The sequence below is a fragment of the Panulirus ornatus genome, chromosome 63, assembly GCF_036320965.1.
Source record: "Panulirus ornatus isolate Po-2019 chromosome 63, ASM3632096v1, whole genome shotgun sequence".
Lineage (NCBI taxonomy): Eukaryota > Metazoa > Arthropoda > Malacostraca > Decapoda > Palinuridae > Panulirus > Panulirus ornatus.
Genome location: NC_092286.1, coordinates 3949924 through 3973678, shown reverse-complemented (window position 1 = coordinate 3973678; position 23755 = coordinate 3949924). Strand labels below are relative to the sequence as shown.

At 47.3% G+C, this 23755-nt stretch overlaps 1 protein-coding gene across 10 annotated transcripts in view; it reads right to left on the bottom strand.

Annotated features, from left to right (window-relative positions):
* The window catches only part of stai (stathmin), a 73115-nt gene that overhangs the window by 29581 nt on the left and 19779 nt on the right, over positions 1-23755 (bottom strand). For 2 of the 10 annotated variants that reach the window (XM_071656769.1, XM_071656771.1), the window contains exons 1-2: positions 20514-20718; positions 19224-19334 (exon numbers count right to left, since the gene is read on the bottom strand). The exons of 3 other annotated variants lie outside the window; for them this stretch is intronic. In XM_071656769.1, the coding sequence (XP_071512870.1) occupies positions 19224-19334; positions 20514-20703 (301 nt within the window). In that variant the 5' untranslated portion in view covers positions 20704-20718. Of the gene's footprint in view, positions 1-19223; positions 19469-20513; positions 20719-23755 lie in introns of those variants that run through there. 5 more of the 10 variants (XM_071656770.1, XM_071656773.1, XM_071656779.1 and 2 more) reach the window with 4 other exon arrangements.

Genomic DNA, 23755 nt, shown 5'->3' with positions numbered 1-23755 from the left:
TGGAATTCTACCACGTCCCCCCCCACCATACTAACTTCTCGCCGACCCTTCAACGGTACAGAATTGTTCGCTCCTATGCCCTTGGCGTCGATCTGAGTCAAGGCCAGGTTCCTCACACGCAGCCTTGAGGAACGCCCGCGTCCGCAGCAGTAGTCGGCCTTCACTTGTTCAGCCCCACCAACCCCTCCCAACCACCACAAGATCTACCAGAGACAAACTTAAGAAAACAACACATTCCCAAATATGGATCGTCTCTCTCTCTCTCTCTCTCTCTCTCTCTCTCTCTCTCTCTCTCTCTCTCTCTCTCTCTCTCTCTCTCTCTCAGAAAAAATCTAATGTACTTACATCAAATGGCAACCATATTTCTCTCTCTCTCTCTCTCTCTCTCTCTCTCTCTCTCTCTCTCTCTCTCTCTCTCTCTCCTTCCTCAGACACTGGATGCTAATTTTATTTGTACGTCAGAGCACTAAACCTGTCATGAACCGACATTATCCCACGTTCGGGGCAATACCAGGATATATAAACTCCTTTTACAGCCCCGCCGTAAGAGCGTGAATGGCCAGGGACGAGAGCACGAAACTGCTCTGTTAAAGTGGGGCCGCCTGTCTAGTGCTGCTGTGTTAGGAAGGAAGGGTTAAGTGCGTTAAGCTTACCCATCATCTCCCCTACTGCTGACCTGAGCAGTTTAGGGTCACAACACTCGATAAACTGCCTTCAACCTCACCTGTTCAGCACTACATTATAATCTACCTCATACCACTATCCAAAATCTATCAAAGTTGCTCGTCTGGTCAACAGAGCTAAATTCGATTCGATTCTCTTAAGCTGTGCAGCGGTAGAATCTAATACCTTACCCGCTTCTGAAATCAGAGCACACATCGTGTTTGGATGTACACTAATAATCAATGCGCACTGGCCTTCTCGTGCGAACAACTGTCTTAATGATCAAAAACATCCAACAGCTATTTTTCAATCACTTTATAAGCAAATTCCCAAAACATCCTCATGTAAGTTATCCGGGTTGAAGAACAAAAAGAGTGTCCACGCAAAAGCGTTAAATCTAAGGCAATTCTAATATCGTGGAATTCTTGGACAAACTCCACGGACAAGTCCGCTCACGTTTCACTACCTCGTCCTCGTGTCAATAACCCGTTACTCGCCCACCACCACCAACCAAGCAAAAGAAAGAACGAGAGAAAAATAATTTTCGAACAAGTTTCGGGAAGTCATTTGATGAGGTCGCCGACCAGAGGTACGTTCAATACAAACTGACGACCCCTTGAATGACCCTTGGGTCCCTTGACCTCATCGTTCAGGCCGAGGTCAAAGGTCAGGCTTCTATACAAAGGGTCGAACTGTTGCTCACGAGGTGTTAATACAAGGTACAGTAAATTCGTAAGGAAGAGAAAAAATGTAACATGTATAACTCCTTTACTGCGTACCTAATCCATAAACATAACGTACAACCTGGCCAACACAACGGATAAAAACAGATGTGAATCATTGATACCATACGGCCGATTCATTCAACACAAGTATAATGCTATAAATACATCAGTTCATACAACATGGCCATTACATTCATGTTAAAAAACTAAAGATAAACTCCCATCGGACACCGACGTATACACACACACACACACCTTTAAGTTACGTACACAAACCTATTGTTAAAACACGATTTCTTTTCAATGGAAGAGAGGCGTAACGCAGAAGCTGTCGGGCGTTTACTAAACAAAGAAAAAAATATCTTTTCTTTCACCAACGAAACACTGTCGTTATGTTACATCCAGCTTGGCACTCTGTGAACTCCACCAGAAGACCCCTACATATAAGTTAATCAAATCATTAAAGAAACTAAGTCATCAAGGTAAATGTTACAGACCCATGTACCGATAATAACCTACCCTTCGCATCAAAGCCAGGCACCCACCACCATAACCACACACACACACACCACACTGTACACAATGGGGCGGGGGCTCCTCCTCACGCTGTGTTATGATTCGATAGAATGAACAAAAAAAGAATCGGTGATGTAGAGACAAGAGTGTCGAATAAATGGCTTGATTACGGTAAACACAATCTGGGTACTCTCTCTCTCTCTCGGCCGTGGACAGAAATGGAGTCATCAATTCTAGCGTCGCTGCTGCTGCTGAGAGAGAGAGAGAGAGAGAGAGAGAGAGAGAGAGAGAGAGAGAGAGAGAGAGAGAGAGAGAGAGAGTATCGTCAGCAGGTGTTCGTGATAGTAGTGAAGGGAGGAACTGTGCATATGGGCACGTAAGTAGGTAGATAGGAAGGAATGAAGGGTTAGCTCCAACATAAATACTATTTCTCTGATCTCGTTCACGGATAATCACGCAGCAGTCACGCTCAGACGCTCTGATTCACGGATAATCGCGCCTGATTCACGCAAAAATATTCCATCGCCATGCATGTATGCAGCCGGCAAGAGGCCGCATTTCCTAATGTCAGCCGCGGCGCCGCACCCCACCCACCGCAGTGTCAGGTGCCGGCACGTAGCAGAGACCACCACCACGTAAGAACCGACACGTAGCAGAGACCACCACCACGTGATAACCGACACGTAGCAGAGACCACCACCACGTGATAACCGACACGTAGCAGAGACCACCACCACGTGAGAACTGACACGTAGCAGAGACCACAACTTTATGAATTTCTCATAATGGCGGCGAAATATTCGCACGGGTCAAGCTGCACACGTGCTAATACAGATGTTCCCCCACCCTAGTGCAGGTGTACATCAACGAGTCCAGAACACGTATCCAGGTCTTTGCGACACAAGGGGGATCGTTCAAACGAGTCTGAACGGAGCGTGACCTGACCTGACCGTCACCATACCCCTAGGATCGTGGTAGCCTTGTAATGACGATTCACCATCCCTCACCAGAATCGGCACACCCCTGGCCCCGGTCCCCAGCCCCTTGCCCCGGTCACCGCCCCTACTAGCCCCGTGTCGCCACCTCAAACCCAAGCGCGCCCCAGGTCACCAACCCCCCCCCCCCTCCCCAGTCGGGCCCTGGGTCATTAGATAGGGCGGCCGGGGCAAGGTTGCCCACTACCACGCCACACCCGACTGCACCAGCTGATTGCCTGTCCCTCGTCAGGCATAAATATGTCCTTCCCTCCTCCGCCTCCCTCCCCTTAAAGACCAACCAGGCGACACCAGGAACAGATGCTTCACCCTGACTATTGCCAGCACACCCACACATACTGGGCCCCCACAAGTGTAGACCTCCCGCCCTGTACTGTACAAATAACTAATTTCCAACTGGTAACTAATATCACACACACACATGGGGGTGAGCAGTGTAAACATTTCTCCCCAACATGCACAAACAGTAATATCAAACATACACCCACACACACACACGTACGGTGAATTTCGAGGCGCGTCTAGGAAATCTACCTGCATCGCTAGTGCTACTCTGATCACTTAGGCTGTTCGAGGTGGCGATCCGCATGCCTATACAACCCTCCACAGCCTGAATGGGTAGGTACACCTGGAGAGGCACATGTGTACATCAAGTGTCACACTTCACTCACAGGAACGAAAAACCTCCAAAATCAGATCAAATTGCACATTTTCTTTCTTTCTTTTGCGAGTAAGCATCGAACATCATGTCGAAACGGTATTCTACATTCTCATGCCGAGTGTGGGCACATACCGGCACGTTGTTATGAACTTTCCTGTGGTCTACGATATTATGATGTCTCTTCTGTCTGCCCTCGGGAGACGAGCGCTTTCCAACCGTCCCCAACAGTTATCATCACACATAATCCGTGTGGCCACAGCGTGATCTTAGCACATTTCCGGGGGACAATTTCGCACCGACCGTGTGAGGTGAAAGTGTACGAGAGTATTTCCCTTCCTTTCTCGTCTTGATCGATCGCATAATCCAGCCTACCTCACAAGCGACAGCTGTGCATAAGATCAGACAAATTCTTCAAGACTTTATATTTCCAGTTTGTTCCTCGCCCTCTATCACTACGAGAGTTTGAAAAATTACTTTTATGTAAATAAAAAGAGATACACGAGACGGCTGTATAATGCCTACATTGGCTGGTCTGCTACACGCTGGAAATTCTCTTGATCTCTCTCTTTTTTCTTTTTTTTTAAGACAACGATTGTTCGCCTGGCATTTCTCATCCTCCAGCACTTTGTCTCAACATATGACCCTGTGACATTTATACCATTTCCCCCACTCGTGTTCCCCAACTGTTTCCATCAAATTTGAATTACATTAAATATTTCACCTAACCTGTCACATCGGGAAGGCTCATCATCTTTATATGCAGATTAGGCACTAGTTTCTCCACCAATTTCCCGTGTATATATAAAGTCTCTCGCGCCAGACTTCTAATGAGTAAAGTTTCAGATGTGTTCGGTAACGTTGCAGAAAAATCCAGATTTTTCTTTTTTTCTTCACAGAATCGACGCGGCTGAAGGGACCTCTAAACATTTTCACGGCTTCAGCAATATCTCTGGACGCGCGTGGTGATGGCACCAGAACGGCATTCTCAGCTCGGGGTGTGTGTGTGCGCGCGCGCGCGAGCGCGGGGTGATCAATGGGCATTTTCTTCTGCTTAACATGTCGAGCACGACGGTACAACCCTTGAACTTATCGGTACAACTCTAGGGTTATAATATGACCTACCCACTGACCTTATCCTTAAGGGTCAGGTCTAACATCACACCCAAAGGTCGTATCGTCGTGCTTTGACTCTAGTCCTGAGCATCCATCCTTCCTAATCATCCTGGCGTACTGGAGAGATCATGTTCGTCTTCCAGGAAGGTGGGCGCCACCCTGTGTGTGGCTCCAGACACAGCCCCCTCCCCGCATCACCAAGACAATCCAACAGTAAAAGATTCATGACAGTAAAGCTACGACCTTACTGAAAACACATCATTACTACCAGCGATGTACAATGAATATAAATAAAGTCCCCCCACACTAGGTCGTGTACCCACCGTGTCAGGAAGTGTTTCCAGTTCATGGTACTTCACAAATTAATATTTCATAATCATTATAATAATAGGTTCAGGTGAGGGTGTATCGCTCCCCTGGCTATGAATAACCTGGTTAGCCATATCAGATGTCAAGAAAGGTACGACATTTCCAGCCATCAATATTCCGACATAGTTTTGGTTCGACTGCTCAAAGTGCGACACAATTTCACATTTCAAACAAAGACCATTCAGCCCTGTGGAGGCCAAATGAAGGTTGATAAAGGACTTCTCCTGGATCAATTCTCAAAATAGTTCTGGCACAAATGACCGAGTGTTTCTCGAGTCCATCAATATGTGAAAGTTCACACTGAAGAATGATGATGATGATGAACGCAAAGAGACGACGGTTCCTCACCCGATGATGATACAGAAGAAGCAGCAGGAGGAGGAGGAGTGGCAGCGGTACAGCGAGTGAGTCATGGCTGCAATGATCATTCTTTCTCCCGTTACTCGCCTCCCACAGGAATCCGACAAGGCGACACACTGCCACCGCTTTTTTTTTTTTATCTTTACTTCCTCCTCCATCTTCTACACTACCACACACACACAATGCTCTCTTAACTCCCAACCCCTCAAACTACACACACATACATTCACTAAGAAAAACCCATTCACAGCGTCATTAAATCGCTTGTTGTTCATGTCATGGTTCTGAAAAACTATCCTGATAATCATTGGATTTCCATAGAGAGTGAAAACTAATGGAGTGCCACCTGTAGGTCCGTCAAAATCATTAAATCTAAGGGAATAAAAATTCATTAAGAAAGAGAGAAACCCTCAAGAACTCTCTACCATCCTCCCATCTACACACAAACAACCCAGAACCATCTATCCCTTCTACACCAAGCAGTCCCTCCTTCCCTGGCCTCAACTTCCATTTTCCCATTACTAGACTGACAGCCCATCAACCATCCCTGTACGGCACCATCATCTACTACAAGTACTTCCCTCCCTCCGTCCCCGGCCCTACACCCTCCCTCTACACTGTTCTTGACCAGCGTAAACAGCGGTAAACGAGCCACCATCTCCATCAATATTAACAGCCCACTTACCGAGGAGCTAATACAAAATTACGCATCCTCAACGCCTCATTAACCATCATAGAGGGGGAAGCTACTGGGGAGACTTGAACAAGAGGGTCTCAAGTTTAAGAAGACTTAAGACACTGTAGCTGCCACACAACCAACAGTCTTCCTTGTCTCTGGAAAAACCTCAACTACTCGTTATGATGCGACTGTCCAGATCAAAGATGACGTCAAAATATGAAAATTGTTGACAATTTAAAAAAAAAATGTACTTAAACCTGAAAAAATCTTACCTCATAACACGAGATCAACCTCTAAAATCGTTACCATAAACCTTAAAAGAAGATTTTACGTTTAGCACCCCAAGGCTAGGGGTGACTGAAGACGGGGGTGAGGGTGTATGACCTCCCCAGTCTCCCTCTTGGTTGCAGAGTAATCTACCCATTCAAGCTTGATACATACATCCTCAAAACCCAGCCTTCCACTGACCAAGTACTCGTTTCAACCTGAGCTCTACAGCCTCAGGCGGCCTCAGGTAACCTCGAGAGGTCTTGTTGAGCGTCAGAGCAACACACCAGGGCTTTTGTCCCTCTGTGTGAGGACGAGGGTTGTACTCCAGTCGAGTGGAGGGGAGAGTAGCACATTATGACCACCTGGGGCACCACCCGCCTCCTTTATGTGCATATACAACCCACGAGCGACTGTCTGCAACATGGGAGTATAAATATATATATATATATATATATATATATATATATATGGAAACAATGCCAGGGTCGAGAAATAACGTACTCTGATGTTATCACAAATTTCATCTTCCGCAAATCAACATTTTATGTAAATACTTATCCCACGAGACGCTGATATCATCTGACAGCTTCTTGGCAGGAGTTCCCAGACTTCTCCAATCCATCAGTCACAATTTATCTCAGAGAATCATTTCCACTCGGCAGTCCACCCTCCCTCCACCGTGACGGGCAGGTATGGCCATCCCGCCGCTGTCGACCATCCTCAACTTTCTCTGAAGAGTTGACACGGATTCCACAACTTTGGATCCATCCACCCCCCCCCCCCTCCTGTACGTTCACATCTCTCTCATGGTTCATCACAGTCGCCCACATCACCACCTCTCCAACTCTAGCTCCGCCGTAAGATGCCAACAGTTTATATTCTTTATATTCTGTGTTGTTGCTGTACTCGACACCTTCTGTTATTCAAACTCTATAAAAGTATATTTATGGTTTTCTGAAAATACACGAAACGACCTCTGTGCACCCAAAAAACGAGGAAATATGAGATGCCTTTGAAATATAACATTTTCCCACGAGCACATTACGAGTGCACTACAGACAGACGGACGGACAGGCTCGTGCTGCGGGCCTCCCTGGTTCAATCCGGAGGACAAGAGCCTATCAAAAAAAAGGCTTGGCCGACAACGAATTTCGCAGCAGTCCCTCCAAAACGACTGTTCACTGGACCTCGGAATTGTCTGTACCGACAACAGTTAACAGAGGCAACCAAACTAAATTTGTACTCTGAACAGTTCAAACGATCGTTATGATAATGATGCATAACTATGAATTATACATGTATATATACAGTATTATGTAAACATTTAAACGTATGAACAAAACATCAGGTAATATCTGACTGCTGGAGAACATGTACAGAATACACTCCGATCATGAAAGCAAGTGTCACGTAGAGACTGCGGAACAGTTTGCTGTTTTAGTGCCGACTCTGTACACGTCAACCAGCGGCTCGTCACGCACTAGTTCATGTCGACCACAGGCCTAGCACCACCGAGGGCACGCATACACACACACACACACACACACAGTCAAGATCTGGGTTGCCTCCGTAAAAATTTCCTCGAAATTTCTGGTGACTCATACGGCCATACAACAGTGTGTGTGTGTGTGTGTGTGTGTGTGTGTATAAGTGTGAGGGTGTGAACAGTCACCAAAGCGAGACTGGTGAGGCAATACGACCCGGGAACCCAGGCACCAAGTCGCCGCCGCTGGCAAGAAGGAATCTCCCACTGACTCATCCAGGCGAGGGGCTGGGGGGTGAGGGTGGGTGTTGAGGAGGGAGGGGAGGAATCAGACTCCATTTCCTGCCCCCCGACGGAGTCAATACTCAAACTTTCTTCAATTCCTCCTCCCTCCCCCAGCTGTAAGAACCAACCACTCTGGCGCCACAATACAGGTGTCGTGCCCCGGCCACTCACCACACAGGAGGCGGCGGCGGCAGTCCACAATAATTACAGGTAATCGAAAGCTTCACCTCAGGAGGCACCACGATCAACAACGAACCTGGCGAAAACCAACCAAACCTAGCGATCTGTATACCCTATATATACACACGCGCGCGCGTTCGCCTTCTAACTTGGCGAAGCAGGACAAGGAACAGAGACGAATGAGCTTTCGAGGAAAAGTCTCCCACGTAGTACCCCTCCTCGTCAGGTGACATTCAGTTCGGAATCACTGAACCACACGTCAGGTGCACTGCGGATGCTACGAACGGACGAGCACCATCGACCCCCAAAATTCCTCGATTTTATCTTATGGTTCCAGGCCACGACACAGGACAGCTGAGGGGGAAGGAGTGGATGTGCTAACAGGTTGTCCCCGCTGCCATCTCTCGCTACGGAGGGTGTAGAGCACTTGACCGTAAACAGAGCCGCACTATTCCAGGCCAGCCCACGATTTTGTAACTTTTTTGTGTGTTTTTGTTTTGTTGTGGTCAAAGCCTTTGTGTCCGGTACTTCAATGGTAGGAGAAAACTTTGACCAGACTCCCTGAACTCCATTCTGTACAAGCTTTAAAACATTGACGGAGCCTGGCCTTAACCATGACTACATCTTCAGGTCGCCGGGTTGTATTGCGGAGCGTGGCGAGGAGGTTGTGGTGGTGGTTGTGGTAGCAACAGCTGGCGCCCGCGAGTCCAGACGGACCTCATCCACTGGCACCTGGCACCACCAGACTTCAGGCCTGATCAATATCTCCTCCAGTGCGACAACAGTGAGTCATCAGTGCCAGGCCTGACCCTCTCCACCACCACACCTGGTCGAAGGTGACCACCCCACACGCCTGACCTGGGCTGACCCCTAACCCCACCCCCCTCCATGACGAGAGCATGATGATTAAAGCGTCATTACATTTCAAGTAATCACCCAAAAACAACAATCATAAAAGAATCTAAAAAATGCTTCATATGCAAAATACAAGTAAAATTTCACATCAATGAACAAAGGAAGAATTCTCTGGGTTCGTTCACTCGTTTCCTGCAAGAGTTGCTCACTACAACACAAGCCAGGCATATGCACGCTGGAGAGGAATGAAGTCCGACATATAGGAAGGAGCAACGGTCGACCGTCCGAGATCCACCTTGCGATGGTTTCCAGTCTACGTTATCTCCCACAACGAAGGAAGAAAAAAAAAACATGTTTGCGAGCAATGTTTCGAAGTGCGCGCAACCATCGTCCGGACAAAACTTTGTATAAAGTTGCTCGTTAAATTCTTGTGGGTGGGCCATAACGAATGTGGGAGGATCCAAAACAGGGATCGTCAATACACAAGGAGGGAGCGTGGGTCGCTCGCTCGCCCGAATACCCTTCGACATATCAGCCTGTGTGTGTGTGAGAGAGAGAGTGCCTCGTCTTAGGTATTAATATGGCAGTGCCATTCCCGGTGTGGGCCCAGGATAATCCTGGCTCTGGTCCCCCAGCACATCCACACACACACACACACACACACACACACACACACAGTCCAATAACCTCGCCCAATACACCCGAGGCCAGCGTGCAAAAACACAAGTCTCCACCCATCCGCACGACCACACGACTTCTTACATTGCTGAAATGACCACCCCTGGGAACATGACGCATCTTCAGGAAACTGTTATTAAAACTATTTCAACAACTCGGGTCCCAAAATCGTTTAATACACTGCCTACTGTCGCTGTAAACGTCACCGTTGAGCTGACCAAAAATCTTTTTAAAGGGCCTGAACAAGTACTGAAATGTACTAACCAGCCTGAATGTCGCGGCCTCCAACAGCCTGATTGAGCAGAGGGTCACCACGACAGTAAGGTATACGTCACATGGCATTTAATAGCCAATACTGACAAACACGCTTGACATAAACCTCAAAACTCGGCCCCTGGCCATCACGACAGTATTCTCTTCACCAAATCCACCATAACATTACTTCCCCTTCTGCTGGAGACCAGGTCGTCTACACCAGCTGCTCCACACACACACACACCCTCCCCCTACAGTTTAATATAAGCACCCCGCTGAAGGGGAAATCCTCTTTTACAGCATCAGTGAACCATAACAGTAACAGGCCTAAAATTTCCAGCAATAACTTAGGACATGCCAAGAAATCAGGGTTCCTGTACGCAGTTCCAGGAAGCTTGAGTAAACAAAGAACCTGAGTTTACATTCAGTTTTGTTTACCACTACACGAGGTTCACGTGTACAGCAAGTGTTCACGATATGCTACAAGTATCTTGGATATAGAAAAGTCCTTGTAAACTTGTACTCGAGCCTAGCTGTACACCAGTAAGGATAGAGTGTCAAATACATAGTTTCCTACACACTGGCCATGCGAGTCACTGCGGTATACCAATAAATACAGAGAAACAAATCTTAATTGACCATCCCTTACCCCGAAATAACATCCGAGTCACGTTAATTCCTGTTGGTAATTTACTAACAGGAAAACGGTCGGGTTACACAACCTGTTATAACACGACAATCCTTGGTGAGGAACGCCCCTGGTTTAAGTAGACCAGGCCCACGAGAGGTGTGTAAACCGGAAACACTTCATTAATTATGCGGTGGAATGTTTGTCTGTAAACTGTGGCCGAGGCTACCACCTTCAGCCATCTAAACCCAACCTGTACAGCCTAGAACTTATCACCCCCCCCCCCCCCTCACTTCATGGCTCCTGTAAACATGTTCGCAATAAGCGTGCAATAACGACAAATCGCCCATGAAGGCTCGTAAATTGGCTAGCAGCCATAAGCTGGTCCCGGAGCGACCCTGCCGTGTGAGGGCGAGGAGTGCCCACCCCCGGGGGCACTGTGGGGACACCCGTCTGGCCCCGCTGATACTGGGGAAAGAAAAGGCCTTTCCACGTTGCCTGGTCACGTCCGCCCGCCCGGCCCGGTCTCCCGTGCTGTAGGCAAGAGGGATACGAGCAGTGACGGAACACAAGCAGGAGAAAGATGAACAAGAAGGAACAAAAGTTAGGGGAGGGGTGAGGGGTGGGGCGTGTTGTTAGCTCTCTTGTAGTGAGCGAGGAAGGCGTGACCAGACAAGAGGGAAAATAAAGGGAACGAGGAAGCACAAACAGGCACGAGGACGGGAGGGGAGGGGAGTGTGTGAACTACCCGACCACTACCGAACCTGTTCACCAAAAGCAGGACTTCCCCGCCTGCGACATACGCACGGCCAGAACACATACACACACACTGGTGCATCCATCATCGCAGGAGTTTGGCACAAGACTCACAGTCGAACCCAAGACTACTGACGTGTGTGTGTGTGACGTAAGCTGGACACTCGCCCAGCACCACACACACCACCTACTATGACGAGTGTGGATTCCCTTCGGGATCACAAAGGCCAGAGACAAAGCCATCACACAACCGTTTACGACGCCATTCTCTCCAGAACCCGTGCAGGCAGTACGTACCCACTCCATCAGGAGAGAGCAACTGGAAGGGTTATCAAATAACTGCGTCCTTAGAGCTGTCATCACAAATAATGGCCAGTGAAAATAGAAATCGAGTCTCTCTTTCACCGAGTACGAGTAAAGGAAAGGCATTGCTACCTTCTACTCTACCGCTGCGCTCGCAAGGTATACATATGGCACAGGAGGGAGGCGTCCCCTCCTCTATCCTTTCGTCTACCATTACTCCACCTCCGTGCAGGGGAGGGAGACTGTGGTGGGGGGATCGATGCCCCACCCTCTAACCTCCATCAATCCCTTGAATTAAAGGGAAGAAGGTCCTTCCCCCCTCGCGTCTGTCCTGACACACACACACTTGTGATCCTCCAATACAAAGGTCCGAAAACTTATGATGACAGAGAAGTTTGAAGAGATGGGGTGCCCCCACGAGTATCACACGCCTCCCCAGTACAGTACAATTAAGTAATTAGGAAAGTAGACGACGGTGGCGGGGTAATTTAAGACAACCTGCGGAGCAGACTTACCGGCCCTAATAGCAAGGCTGCGCCACCCAAGCCGAGACTGCCGTCCAAGGCGAGACAAGCTGGCGAGATTGCACCAAGGTGAAACAGGCCATCAGGCTCCAGACCAACACCTTAAAGCCAACCCTTGCAGGCCCCGAGAACTCAGGAGGAGGGCCCCCCAGAGAGGAGGCACCACCACCCCTCGTGGCTGCTGGCCGTGAAGACAACCGTAAAGATGACTTACGTTCTCCAGAAATTGAATTTCTTCACGGCTTAACCTCGTCCATACATCTTGCCACCAAGTTATCAAAACCAGACCTCGATGGCATCAGACGCAGGAGTCACAAAATATAACCCTACATTCTTCTATACCTCACACCACAGCAGCAGGGGTCAGGCACGCCCCGCTGACAACAGATGACGTGATCATGCAATGCCTCCCCCCCCACACCAAACCCCTTCCCACGGAACTCCCCCTGACCCCCGGCGCCAGTCTATCGATCCTCTTGCATCACCAGCTGCTACAATTCCCCCCTCAGCACCAGCTGCCACATCCCCCCTCCTACCCCCGCAACCCAGCAACACCTACACCATCTGGACCAACGGATCAAACAAGCCCACAACACCGAGTGTAAATATACCATCACACAAACACACACACACACGATCACCAAAAACAATTAGTCAGCACCGATAACTGTTTCACTGCTGTCAACTCTGTGCTCAGACGTATCTTCATAGTAAAGAACCAATCCTATCTTTTTTGCACGCCTCAATACTCCAGTCCTTCACACACACACACACACACACACACACACCTTTGAAACAAAACCACCTTACTGTGTCCAACTTAATAATTCTTTTTTAACACCCATTACTTCTTGTACCTCCAGGTAGTACACACAAGGAACAAGTGCTCACCATAACACGTTCATATCCTCCTGCTAACAATAAGGATCATACGCATGGCCTTGTCATCATCCTGAACATCCTGCAAAAGGAAAGTTCATTTTTCTACCGTTGTAAGGCCGTTGTCGGCCTGAATGATCCGGGTACCCGACAAGTCTACAGCCCAAGTAACAACCAATAAAATTCTATGGTAAGCCTTCGGTACAAGTGTTGTATGTTGTGATGAAAGACACATACCGTCCTCACTAGCGGTTTAAATTCTTGGTTAACCAGAGTTGTATGTTGTGATAAAAGACCATTCCCTCACTAGCGGTTCAAATTCTTTGCTAACTAACAACAATTACTAAAAGCTTCCGTGTGTATTTGTGCAACACAAATATACCAATTTCCCTGCGTTATGCCCAATTAGCTGCAAGTAAGAAGTTAAAACTGACGATACCAGGAAATGTCGGGACGTATTACCACTAACAAGTTACGACTAAATTCACAGAAAATGTGGTGACGTAAGGTGTGTCTATGTGCCGCAGCACACACACACACACACACACACACACACACAGATTTTCCACAAGACCGATGGCGTATACAGCCACAACTCGTGCATGGCTTCCCACAACTCCGGTTAAGATCCGGCGATATCAAATACCTGGCACGACACCCTAGACGCTCCCGCCATGTCATCACCTACCTACAACTGTCGCCTCTGATTCTAGAGAAATTACAACCATGTTTATACAATTGTCCCCCAGCATTCGCCAGACACCAGCTCTTCCGTCATCTACTTTCCCCATTTATTCCTACGCGAATATGAACTATAAAGGGAGAAGTTAATCAATAAATAATACAAAATAATCATTACGAGAACAAGGAAGTCGGTAAGACACTTTAAAAGCAAGTCCCCATGATCAAATATATTTCTCCATGGACACGACCCCAAAATGGCAGCCATCTTAGACGACCACGATGACTGATGACTTTAATGATGACGGAAGAGACCTTGCCGAGAGTCGCCCCGCTCGAGCCAGATCGTACAACTTAACGCTCCGTCACATCTGAGGAACGTCAGAGTTGACGAGTGAGGATCCTGGCGAGAACCGGGAACTCATTGTGTGTGTGTGTGTGTGTGTGTGAGAGAGAGAGAGAGAGAGAGAGAGAGAGAGAGAGAGAGAGAGAGAGAGACTCGTATGACTAAGATTCCACTAGGTGGGAGGAGGTTGCTTGCCTGGCCAGCCTTCATGACTGACTAAGCCAACCTGACACTCAGCACACTTCCTCAAACACACACACACACACACACACACACTGATGCAACACCTGAACCTCCTACGTTCATATGTACACACTGAGTCGTACTGTGACGGCTATACGAGCCTCCGAAGTCAAGAAAAAAAACTGGGACAGGCATTTCTGTTTTTTTTTTTTTTTTCTTTCTTGTATTCTGTCCACTCTGAGCCTTTGTTATCTTTCCCGTCACCAGAGCCACAGCCTCGAAGAAACACGGCAGTTTCTTTGTGCTTTCATGCCTCTGAAGCAACTTCCCTTGGACCTCCTCCTCCTCCTCCCTCCTACAGCAAGATGACGTTCTACACAAACTCCCATCTTTTACAATCTCGTGACGTTTCCAGTACCGAAGCGGAGTCTACGCTCCGGGCCACAAGCAATTCCAGTGTGACAGGATTTATAAAGCGAATCAAATGTCTAATACAATGAAGTGTCTTTTGTCCGTAGTACCCACTCAACCTCCACCATTACGAGTCACAATGTCGTACTCTGTCATCATAGTTTCGTAGTACATCTTGGCCAAGTACCAAGTTGTATACTGTATTTCAATCTAGCGCATCAAATAAGGTCGACATTTGAGCCTCCTGGTTTCTATCCCCTTAAGCACGCAGTGTCGACCCCTTGAACTTATCGGTAAGACTACGCGACCATTTGGTATGATGGCCTTAAGGGTCGTTATCATACCCAAGGGTCGTGCTTAAGGGTCATCATACTCGAGGGTCGTAGCCATGCTCTCAGGTCATTCCGTCATTCTCAAGGGTCGTATCGTCGTATTCAGGAAGGTCGTATCATTGAACTCACGAGAGCGTCAACAACATGCATTAAGCACACTATTTACTGATACTTTGAAGTCTCCAAGGCGGTCCCGTCTGACGGAGAGGACTCACACTAGCAGTGCTGCAGATGACGCGCTCAAAGCGTTTACAATATTCTATACAAAATCATGATTCATACAAATCATTTTACCAATCACAAAGGCAAACAATACGACGTCGGACGATCTGGAAGCTGGTGAACTTAGCCGCTGTGAGCTGGCCACGGAGCACGAAAAAAGAAAAAAAAAGATACAATTTATATAAGCAAATTCCTGCCATCAATCGCTCAAGCTTCATAAGGCCGGCTATGGTAGGCTTAGGTAAGCGCTGGTTAAATCCACGGTGCGCCATCCTTCCATTACAGCGGATACAGAGCAAATTATCTTCATGGGTCTTGTGCGAAATACGACCTGCCCCAGGTGGAGTTACCTGATGACCTTCCTGATCCACAGGTAGGACGCGGTACACCGGCAGGATGGAGAGGGCGAGGTGAACGATGATGAGAGGCAATGTGTGGAACCCTGGTATAAGAAAAAGGGGATCATGGAAAAGAAAACGACATAGAAACAAGGTAAAATAAGAAACTCGAAGTACTGGAAAAGAATTTCCAAAGCAAAGAAACAATAGGTAATATAAAGAATAAGACCTGAGGAGGAGAACTTAAGAGGAAATGAACAGGAAGAACAATATAATCGGAATAATAGAAGCGTAGAAAATACGAACAGAACCTCAAGTAAAGTGCTACCCAAGATACTCGAGCATTAAAAACTGGAGGCACGCGTCTGGCTGCTGCTTCCCACAGTTGCTGTGGTGAGCCAGCCACTCGAGTATTGACCTTTATGAGACAACCTCCTTCCTTCGAACAACCACCACAGGATGTGGAATTCTCCTCCTTCATGCACCCTTCTCACTACGACCTTTCTACCTTCAACAACCTGGACTACGAACACACGAGGAGCCGTTCACTGATCTCTACTTTCCTTTGCTTACTAGTTTCATCCAAGATGGCATTTAATTTGGACATGTTTTGCCCTTAACATCTCGGTCACTACTGAAAAGTAAAATGATAATAAGTGAAGAGGAGTTGTTGAACATATACACTTGGTTGAGTGACAGAAGTGCAAGTTGAAGTCCATAAAATCAACATCCGCTCAAGTTAGAAATAAAATGATTCTGAATATCTAACTAAACTTTCCCTCAGTAACAACAGCAGAAATACTGATAATGGTACAATTAACAATAATCAAAGAAGCAACATCACAACCCTCAACTACGGGACAGAAGCAAGGGTCAAAGTACAACACAACTCACACTAAAACCAGCACATACAACAAAAATAACCAGAGCACATGAGATGGGAATACCAAAACCTATAACCATGAACTACTACAGAGGTTATGAACACTAGCCAAGCACACCACACGGACATTCCATGGAGGAACACCTAGGGTCACCTACAGAATAGCCATAGCTACTGGGAGTGAGACGAGAACGGTCAAGTTTAGACAAAAAATCTGCATTAAGTTCAATGGCCAAAGGCGGAATGTTACGAGTATTTAAGTCCCGATTCAGCCATACTGTATGACTCAAAGCGAGCCAATCAGATCTTTGGATGCTGGAATACAACATTTCATTAAAAATCAGAGTTAAATTCTACAATTCAACCACAGTTAAATTGTGGGTTAAAGAGACCGACTCCCGGGGAGGAACAATGAAGCAAGAGTGGGCGCCGGGCGACGCAGGCGAGAATAATGGAGTACCAACAATTACAACCAATAATAAAGCAAACACTCTGTCCTATAACGGTGAACCAGTACAATAAACAACCTAATGGAGCAAAAGATCATATATATAATATATATATATATATATATATATATATATATATATAGGATCCCTTTCAGAAAAGGTCCTAGCGTTAGGCCAGGATCCCTTAATCAATGGCTGCTACCATTCCGAGGCTGCGCTACACTCTGTAGCAGGGACAGGATGGGCCCCTTTAAAGACGATTCCCTGACAAAACTCTGAACAGTTTCGTGTACTGACGATGATGCAGCCTCGCCAAAGGTGACCCTTCTCCTAAAATAGAAAGTTATCAGTTTTTAAAATACTGATCTCAAATAACAGTGATAAAGTCAGAGGTCATTATCTACCTACTGAAATATTCTTTCAAGCCCTAACAGAGAAATACACTTTAAGGTACAATTTTTTTTTTTTTTTTAAGAAAAAAGAAATATCAGATCCCCCCCCCCGCGACCCTCCTGCACTGTGTAATACACCTGCAGCATCACGAAAGATGATAGGCTATGACAGCGCCAGCATGGTGACGGATCACTGATGATAGCCGCCTGTGATAACGACAGCGCAGCGGAGGATCAAGTATAACCTGTAATAACACCAGCAGCGTAATGACAGCACAGCAGTGACCAGCACCGATAAAGATAACATTATCACTCAAGATAACCAGTAATAACAGAAGCAGCAGCACGATGACCAGCACAGTTATAGATAACGCGTATCAGTAACACCATTAAAAAGTATATGCCGTAATAACAGCAGCACCATCACACTGAGTATTGCTGGCGGCTGTGCTGGCCAGGAGCCTTGGCACAGCAGAACCAGGCAAGGACAGCAGCGCAACAGCTGCACCAGCTATAATGGCGGCCAAGACGAATACTCCCGCGACATTTACCACGGCCGAACGACATTTGAGCACGGCGGTACGACTCTTGAGCATGGCGGTATGACACGAGTACGGCGGTACACGAGCACGGCCGTACAACACTTGAGCACGACGGTACAACTCGATCACGGCGGTACGGCTATTGAGCACGGCCGCACAACCCTTGGGCACGAAGACCTGGCGTTGACGTAACCCTGTAGAGGTCAGGTCGAGGATGACAACTGAGAGTCGTACTGTCGTCCTTAGAGAAGCGGACGTATACAATCCTTTCTAATCATCTGTTGTCAACTGCCTTTGGACAAGCACGAATCAACTGAAAATACATAGTAATTCACAGTTATTTCTAATTTAAGACACAAACTCAAAATTCCAAAGAAAGTCAAAATCAATGTTAATGTATAAAACGATACACTCCTCCCCAGTGGATGAATGCGAGGGGTTTATGAAGGAAGGCGTGTGTCATTCACTGGCTTCAGCCCAGCAGCAGCCGACCATTGGCCGATATTGATCGCTCCTTCTCACATCCTTCGCCCACAAAACAAGATTTTAGACACCCTGCTCGCTCCTCTCACCACGTGTTGCCTTTAATCGTCCTTGAAGTCCCATTATTCATATGCCTCAAATACCACATTCAGTAACTCTTGCGTATTGATAAACCCCACGCCCTACGCCATGATCATCCCGTATCCACGATCATACCAACCGATAACGAAAAAAAAATAGTCCATGCTGGACACTGCAGCATTCTTACTTCCTTCTGCGAACACAGAAGGTCGATTAGGACACTGCGGCCCTTTGGGAGCAGCGCCCTTGACGACACGCGGCTCCCGATCGATCGCCGGTATGGGCGATGCTGCATTAGGGGGAACACGTAAGGTGCGCCCTTATTCACATCCATGCTAGTGATAGTGGGCGCGGCTTGAAGAAAACGGAAACAGAAAACGAGACTTATGGCAACCCCGAATTCTGAATGGGGCTCTCCGGCCTTAACCGTCGGTCGCCCTTGCTCAAAATTTTCTCCATGAAACTCAATTCCTTTTGTTTTCTAATCACACATAATTAAAAAAAAAAAATCTGAAAGTTCCGACAATGCAGGCTTTTCAAATAAATCTATTCGTAAACAAATACAAAACTAGTTAAATTCAAAACACACATACAAAGCTTTGCGGAAGTTTTTTGTATAGACAAAAATAAATAACACTAGAAACTTTAAAAAAAAAAGAAGAGGAGAATATGTATAGAGACGAGAGACTGATTACTAGCTAACCTGGAAGAGCAGTGTTGACGGAGCAGGTCTGACAGAAGCACCGAAGGAAGGAGTCACGCACAAGCCCGATGATCATCTTGCTGGAGTGTAGTAGGGGTAGTTCCTCTTCACCTTCGGGAGTAGGTGTTGTGTGATAGGGTGGGATGATGGGTCGGGGAGGGGCGGGCGCCGCGTGGGGCAGGGCAGGTCCCTGGGCAGTGCTACGAGGAGTGTGTACACTGCCGCTCTACACCATACAGGAGGCCCTGCACGTAAGCCAGGTCGAGGGCGCCCGGTATCGTCACTGGAGGACCAAAACTTCGTCAGCGCCGGGGGGAGGGGGAGGGGCTCAGCGTTACAACACTGTCAACACACATCCCTTAAAGGGAAGGGGGAGGAGGGAGGGTTTCCACTGTGCCGGCTAGAGCTGGCGAAGTTTTGGCCCTGCAGCTTGCGCTGGGGACACTACAATGATCATCCACAACAAAAAACTACCGGGTTTACTATCTTACAACTGTACACACGGCCTCCTATGGAGGCAGGTGTGGTCTTCACTACCCTAATCTGATCGAGCTGCTTTAGGGACAAGAGTTTATGCCGTGGGCTCTCTCTCTCTCGGGTCACGGTATGTTACCAGTACGGAATCGGGGGAGGGTGATCGCGAAGGGGGAGAGGGGACGTGGCTCTCGGTACACAGTGCCCTGCCCGGCGATGGGCAAACAGCCGCGAGTGGGACTGGCACGAGCCACCAACCAGGAACGCACACGATGCCTGTCAACACCAACACCAGAAGCACCACCACCACCACGCCTCTGCCGGACCGCCTCCTGTGGCTGGGGTTAACTAGGAGAGACTCTCAAGCTGAGGGCTACCAAGGCTGGCTGAATATGCCTCTGGTTTAAGTATCACTGACACAAGTAATGGCACTGGAGGGAGAGAGAGTGTGAGAGAGTGGCTGTCTCATCGATTACTCTGAGGCTGTAAAGGGCGGAACCGGCCGAGTCACGTGGTGTGACCTCAAGAGAATCAGACTGTCTGAACTTCCTTCAGAAGATCCTGGGCTTGAGACCTCTTTAAAAAATATATATGTATATAAAAACTGAAGGACGACCTTCCGAGTGTTATGTACCACAGGAGGTGTGCGACTCGTTCCAAGCAGGAGACGTGGTGGACTGGGGTTCCCGACGGCTGGCGTGTGGCGTTCTGGTGGTGGGCACCACTGCTTGGTGCAGGCACTGACTGAGGGCCAGGCTACCGTGGCTCTCCTGCAAGCAAGCCGTGTTGTGTGACTGTAGGAGAGAGTGTATATACTGTACGTGTGGAGAGCTGCCTCACCACTGGTGCTGTGTCCGAGCCTGGCTGGGGCAGTTGTGTGGTGTGGGCGTGACGGTGGTGGCAGTGGTAGTGGTGCGGGGGCCGGGACGACACTGACTGATCCAGCTGCCTGTGTCGCGGAGCCGCTGCTGCTCGCTTGGCCTCCCTGGGTGTGGTTTCGGGACATGCGCGCTGACGTCGCCACCCCCCGGCTCAGCCCCCTCCCTCCCTACCCCTGCTGCTGCTACCGTCGCCGCCGCTCCTCAGCCTACAGCACCTGCACGCACACATACGTACATACACACACACATACACACATGAATAAATTTCTTTTATACACTTTTAAAACAGCACAAATCCAACAGAAAGTCACGATCAAATTCAGTTTAAAATAACAACGTACAATGATAGATAGACTAATCTATCTATACCACCACAACAGTATTACTGTTGTAGAATGAGCAACTTCAACAACGCTGTACTTCCCACCACACAACAAGATAGCCTCACATGGAGCATAAATCATAAATCACTCACACTCGGCCGGTAAGAAATTAAATCCTTTCCATCTCTGCCAAGACTCGTATCCATGGCTGTCTGCGATTACAACTGCAGACCCCCAACTTTAATAGTCTCTTTGTAATAAAGCTGTTCAGTGTTAATGGGTCTTAAAAATGTCAGTATCTCAAAATGACTGCTCCCTGAGAATGATCATATACATAAAGGCGTTACCGGGCTCCGTCGACATGTGCTCACATCGTAAATGTAAGTCACCTTCGACAAGGCTGCATTTATAATCCCTGCACGAAAAAGTGTACAGTCTCGTCGAGGAACTTGTTATTCCGAAGAAATCCCTCTTTCCCTGTTCCGGACTCTGCGGCGAAGCTGCTGTGTCTCATAAAGGGAGTCCTCGAGTCTGTGGCTAGGACCCCACCAGTACATCTTACGAACCAGGGGCGAGGACCGAACACTTGACCCTTGACCAAAACTAGCCGTCTGGTCTACTTTCGTACCTTCATCTATAGACAACCAAGAATTTACGGTATCGTCATCTGTCCTGCAGCAGAGACTCTTCGTCGTAGCTCGGGTCTCGTTCTCTGGCTCCCTCATGCAGGAGTCTGGGGGAGTACGTCGGGGGTAATGCTCACATTTACTTTGTTACGGCACAATATGCTGCTGACGTACTCAATTATCGCCTCAGAAGCCAACTATAGCCACTGCCATTGTAGAAGCAACAATTACGATATCTATCGCAAAGTGTAGTAGAGAAGCCCCAACAAATTCTGTATAACTAATTTACATGAACAAAACTAACACACACACACACACACACATATATATATATATATATATATATATATATATATATATATATATATATATATATATGAAGGCAGCCAAACGATCCAACTGCAGTACTTGTTAAACTAGGCTTTCCAAAAATTCTGGCACGAAAAAAAAGTTTCAATCCACCAAGAATTTCTTTTTAAATACCTATGCAAGATGCTGTGACTTGTGGATTTGGACACCTCAAATGCTAAACATCAATATCGGCCCAACGGGCTCCAAATGTCACTGCCTCCTGTCCTCAAGATTCAACCTACCTTACAGGTTGCGACGGAGGGAGAAATATGGCTGACAGAAACAGAGTAAGGGAGTTTATGAACTAGACCTAAAGCTTCTGTTAAGGCTAACGTGTACCCTATATGAAGGCATCACGGAAAAACAGTGTTGCGGCTTAATACTACATTTACTTACTTCTGCTGAAGTAACGCGCAATGCCTGATGATTTAGAACGAAAACATACATTCATATACAGAGGTAAACATGAAGAATGACCAGAAACTGGGCACGTCTCGTTTTCAGACTGGAGTTCACTTTGCCCGTCTTGCATACTTTAAATATCTGTGGTAAAAAGTTGATAAAAATTCTTCCTTCGCTAGCGAGGAAGACCAGTTTTCCTTAAAGCATTACACTTTTACACACAATGCGCCAAATAACATTTGACAAAACAAAGACATCCTTCATTAAAGTTGTAGATACTTGAAAAAAAAAAATACACCCTCTGCTGTTCGTCAAGAAGCTCACACCTGCTACACAGCCCTAGCGTGACAACACCCTCCCTCCCTCGACTGCAAGCCGTCCCCAACCGATAAAAATATCCAGCACCAAAGATGGAATGCAGTCCGCATGATTTCAAGAGGGCAACTCCTATTTATTGTTTCACATGCACATATCCTCCAATTAGTGAGAATTTCCCCTAAGAAAATATCCATTACACATACAAACGACCTGTCTCATGACCCCCCCCCCCCAAAAAAAAAAAAAAAAAATTAAGGGGCTCCCGCAGCGAGCGACAAGTCGGCCACGTCCGCAGGTCAAAAAGTGTGGTGACTGTTTTTCTTTAGTGATGAAAGAAAGGCAGTTGAGAAGGACGTAGGTTGTCTTCTACGAGGAAGTTGCACCTTCGGCATACAGGGTCCTGTGATTGCTGGATCTAAATGCTTGTAATGTTGAGGAGATCGGTGGTGCCCAAAGGGTAAACACGAAGTGCAACCCATACTTGTCTGGAGAGTGCAGTTACCTATAGTTGCAAGTCTTGTTCAGGACTGGGTTACGGGAAGATATTGACATGCGTTTGTTTACAGTTTGTGAGTCATTATGAGGCGAATGTTCTGTACTTTTAGTAAACTACACACACACACACACACATATATATATATATATATATATATATATATATATATATATATATATATATATATATATGTATATATATGTATCGCATATACTTTCCTCATCCATGGGACTCGCACAGCGCTCAGGGAGCAGTCCAAGCCCATCTGGCTGGACCACTGGTCATAAAGCGTGGTAATGTTGTGCGTGCCTCCGTGTGGGCAGAGTGCAGGACAATTGGTCGGTAACTGTTTTAAGTCTTCATCGTATAGGTAGACACATCTTGAGTATGAGGCGTCTTGTGATACGTTGGAACAGTGTGTGTGTGTGTGTGTACTGTTGGATCAATGGGTAGTGTCCAGAGCACAGAAGGGAAAGGCTTACTCGTACGTGTCTGGGGAGTGTGGTTTTCGTCTGGTTAATTTATGATCGGGTCAAGAAGACAGTTCAGTGCTTGCTGTATCACGTCGGTGCGTGTATTTTATCATTTTCACTGATGGGGGAAAGGGAGATGATTATACGTTTTGAAGTGTGGCTTAACCAAAAATATAGATCTCCCAAAA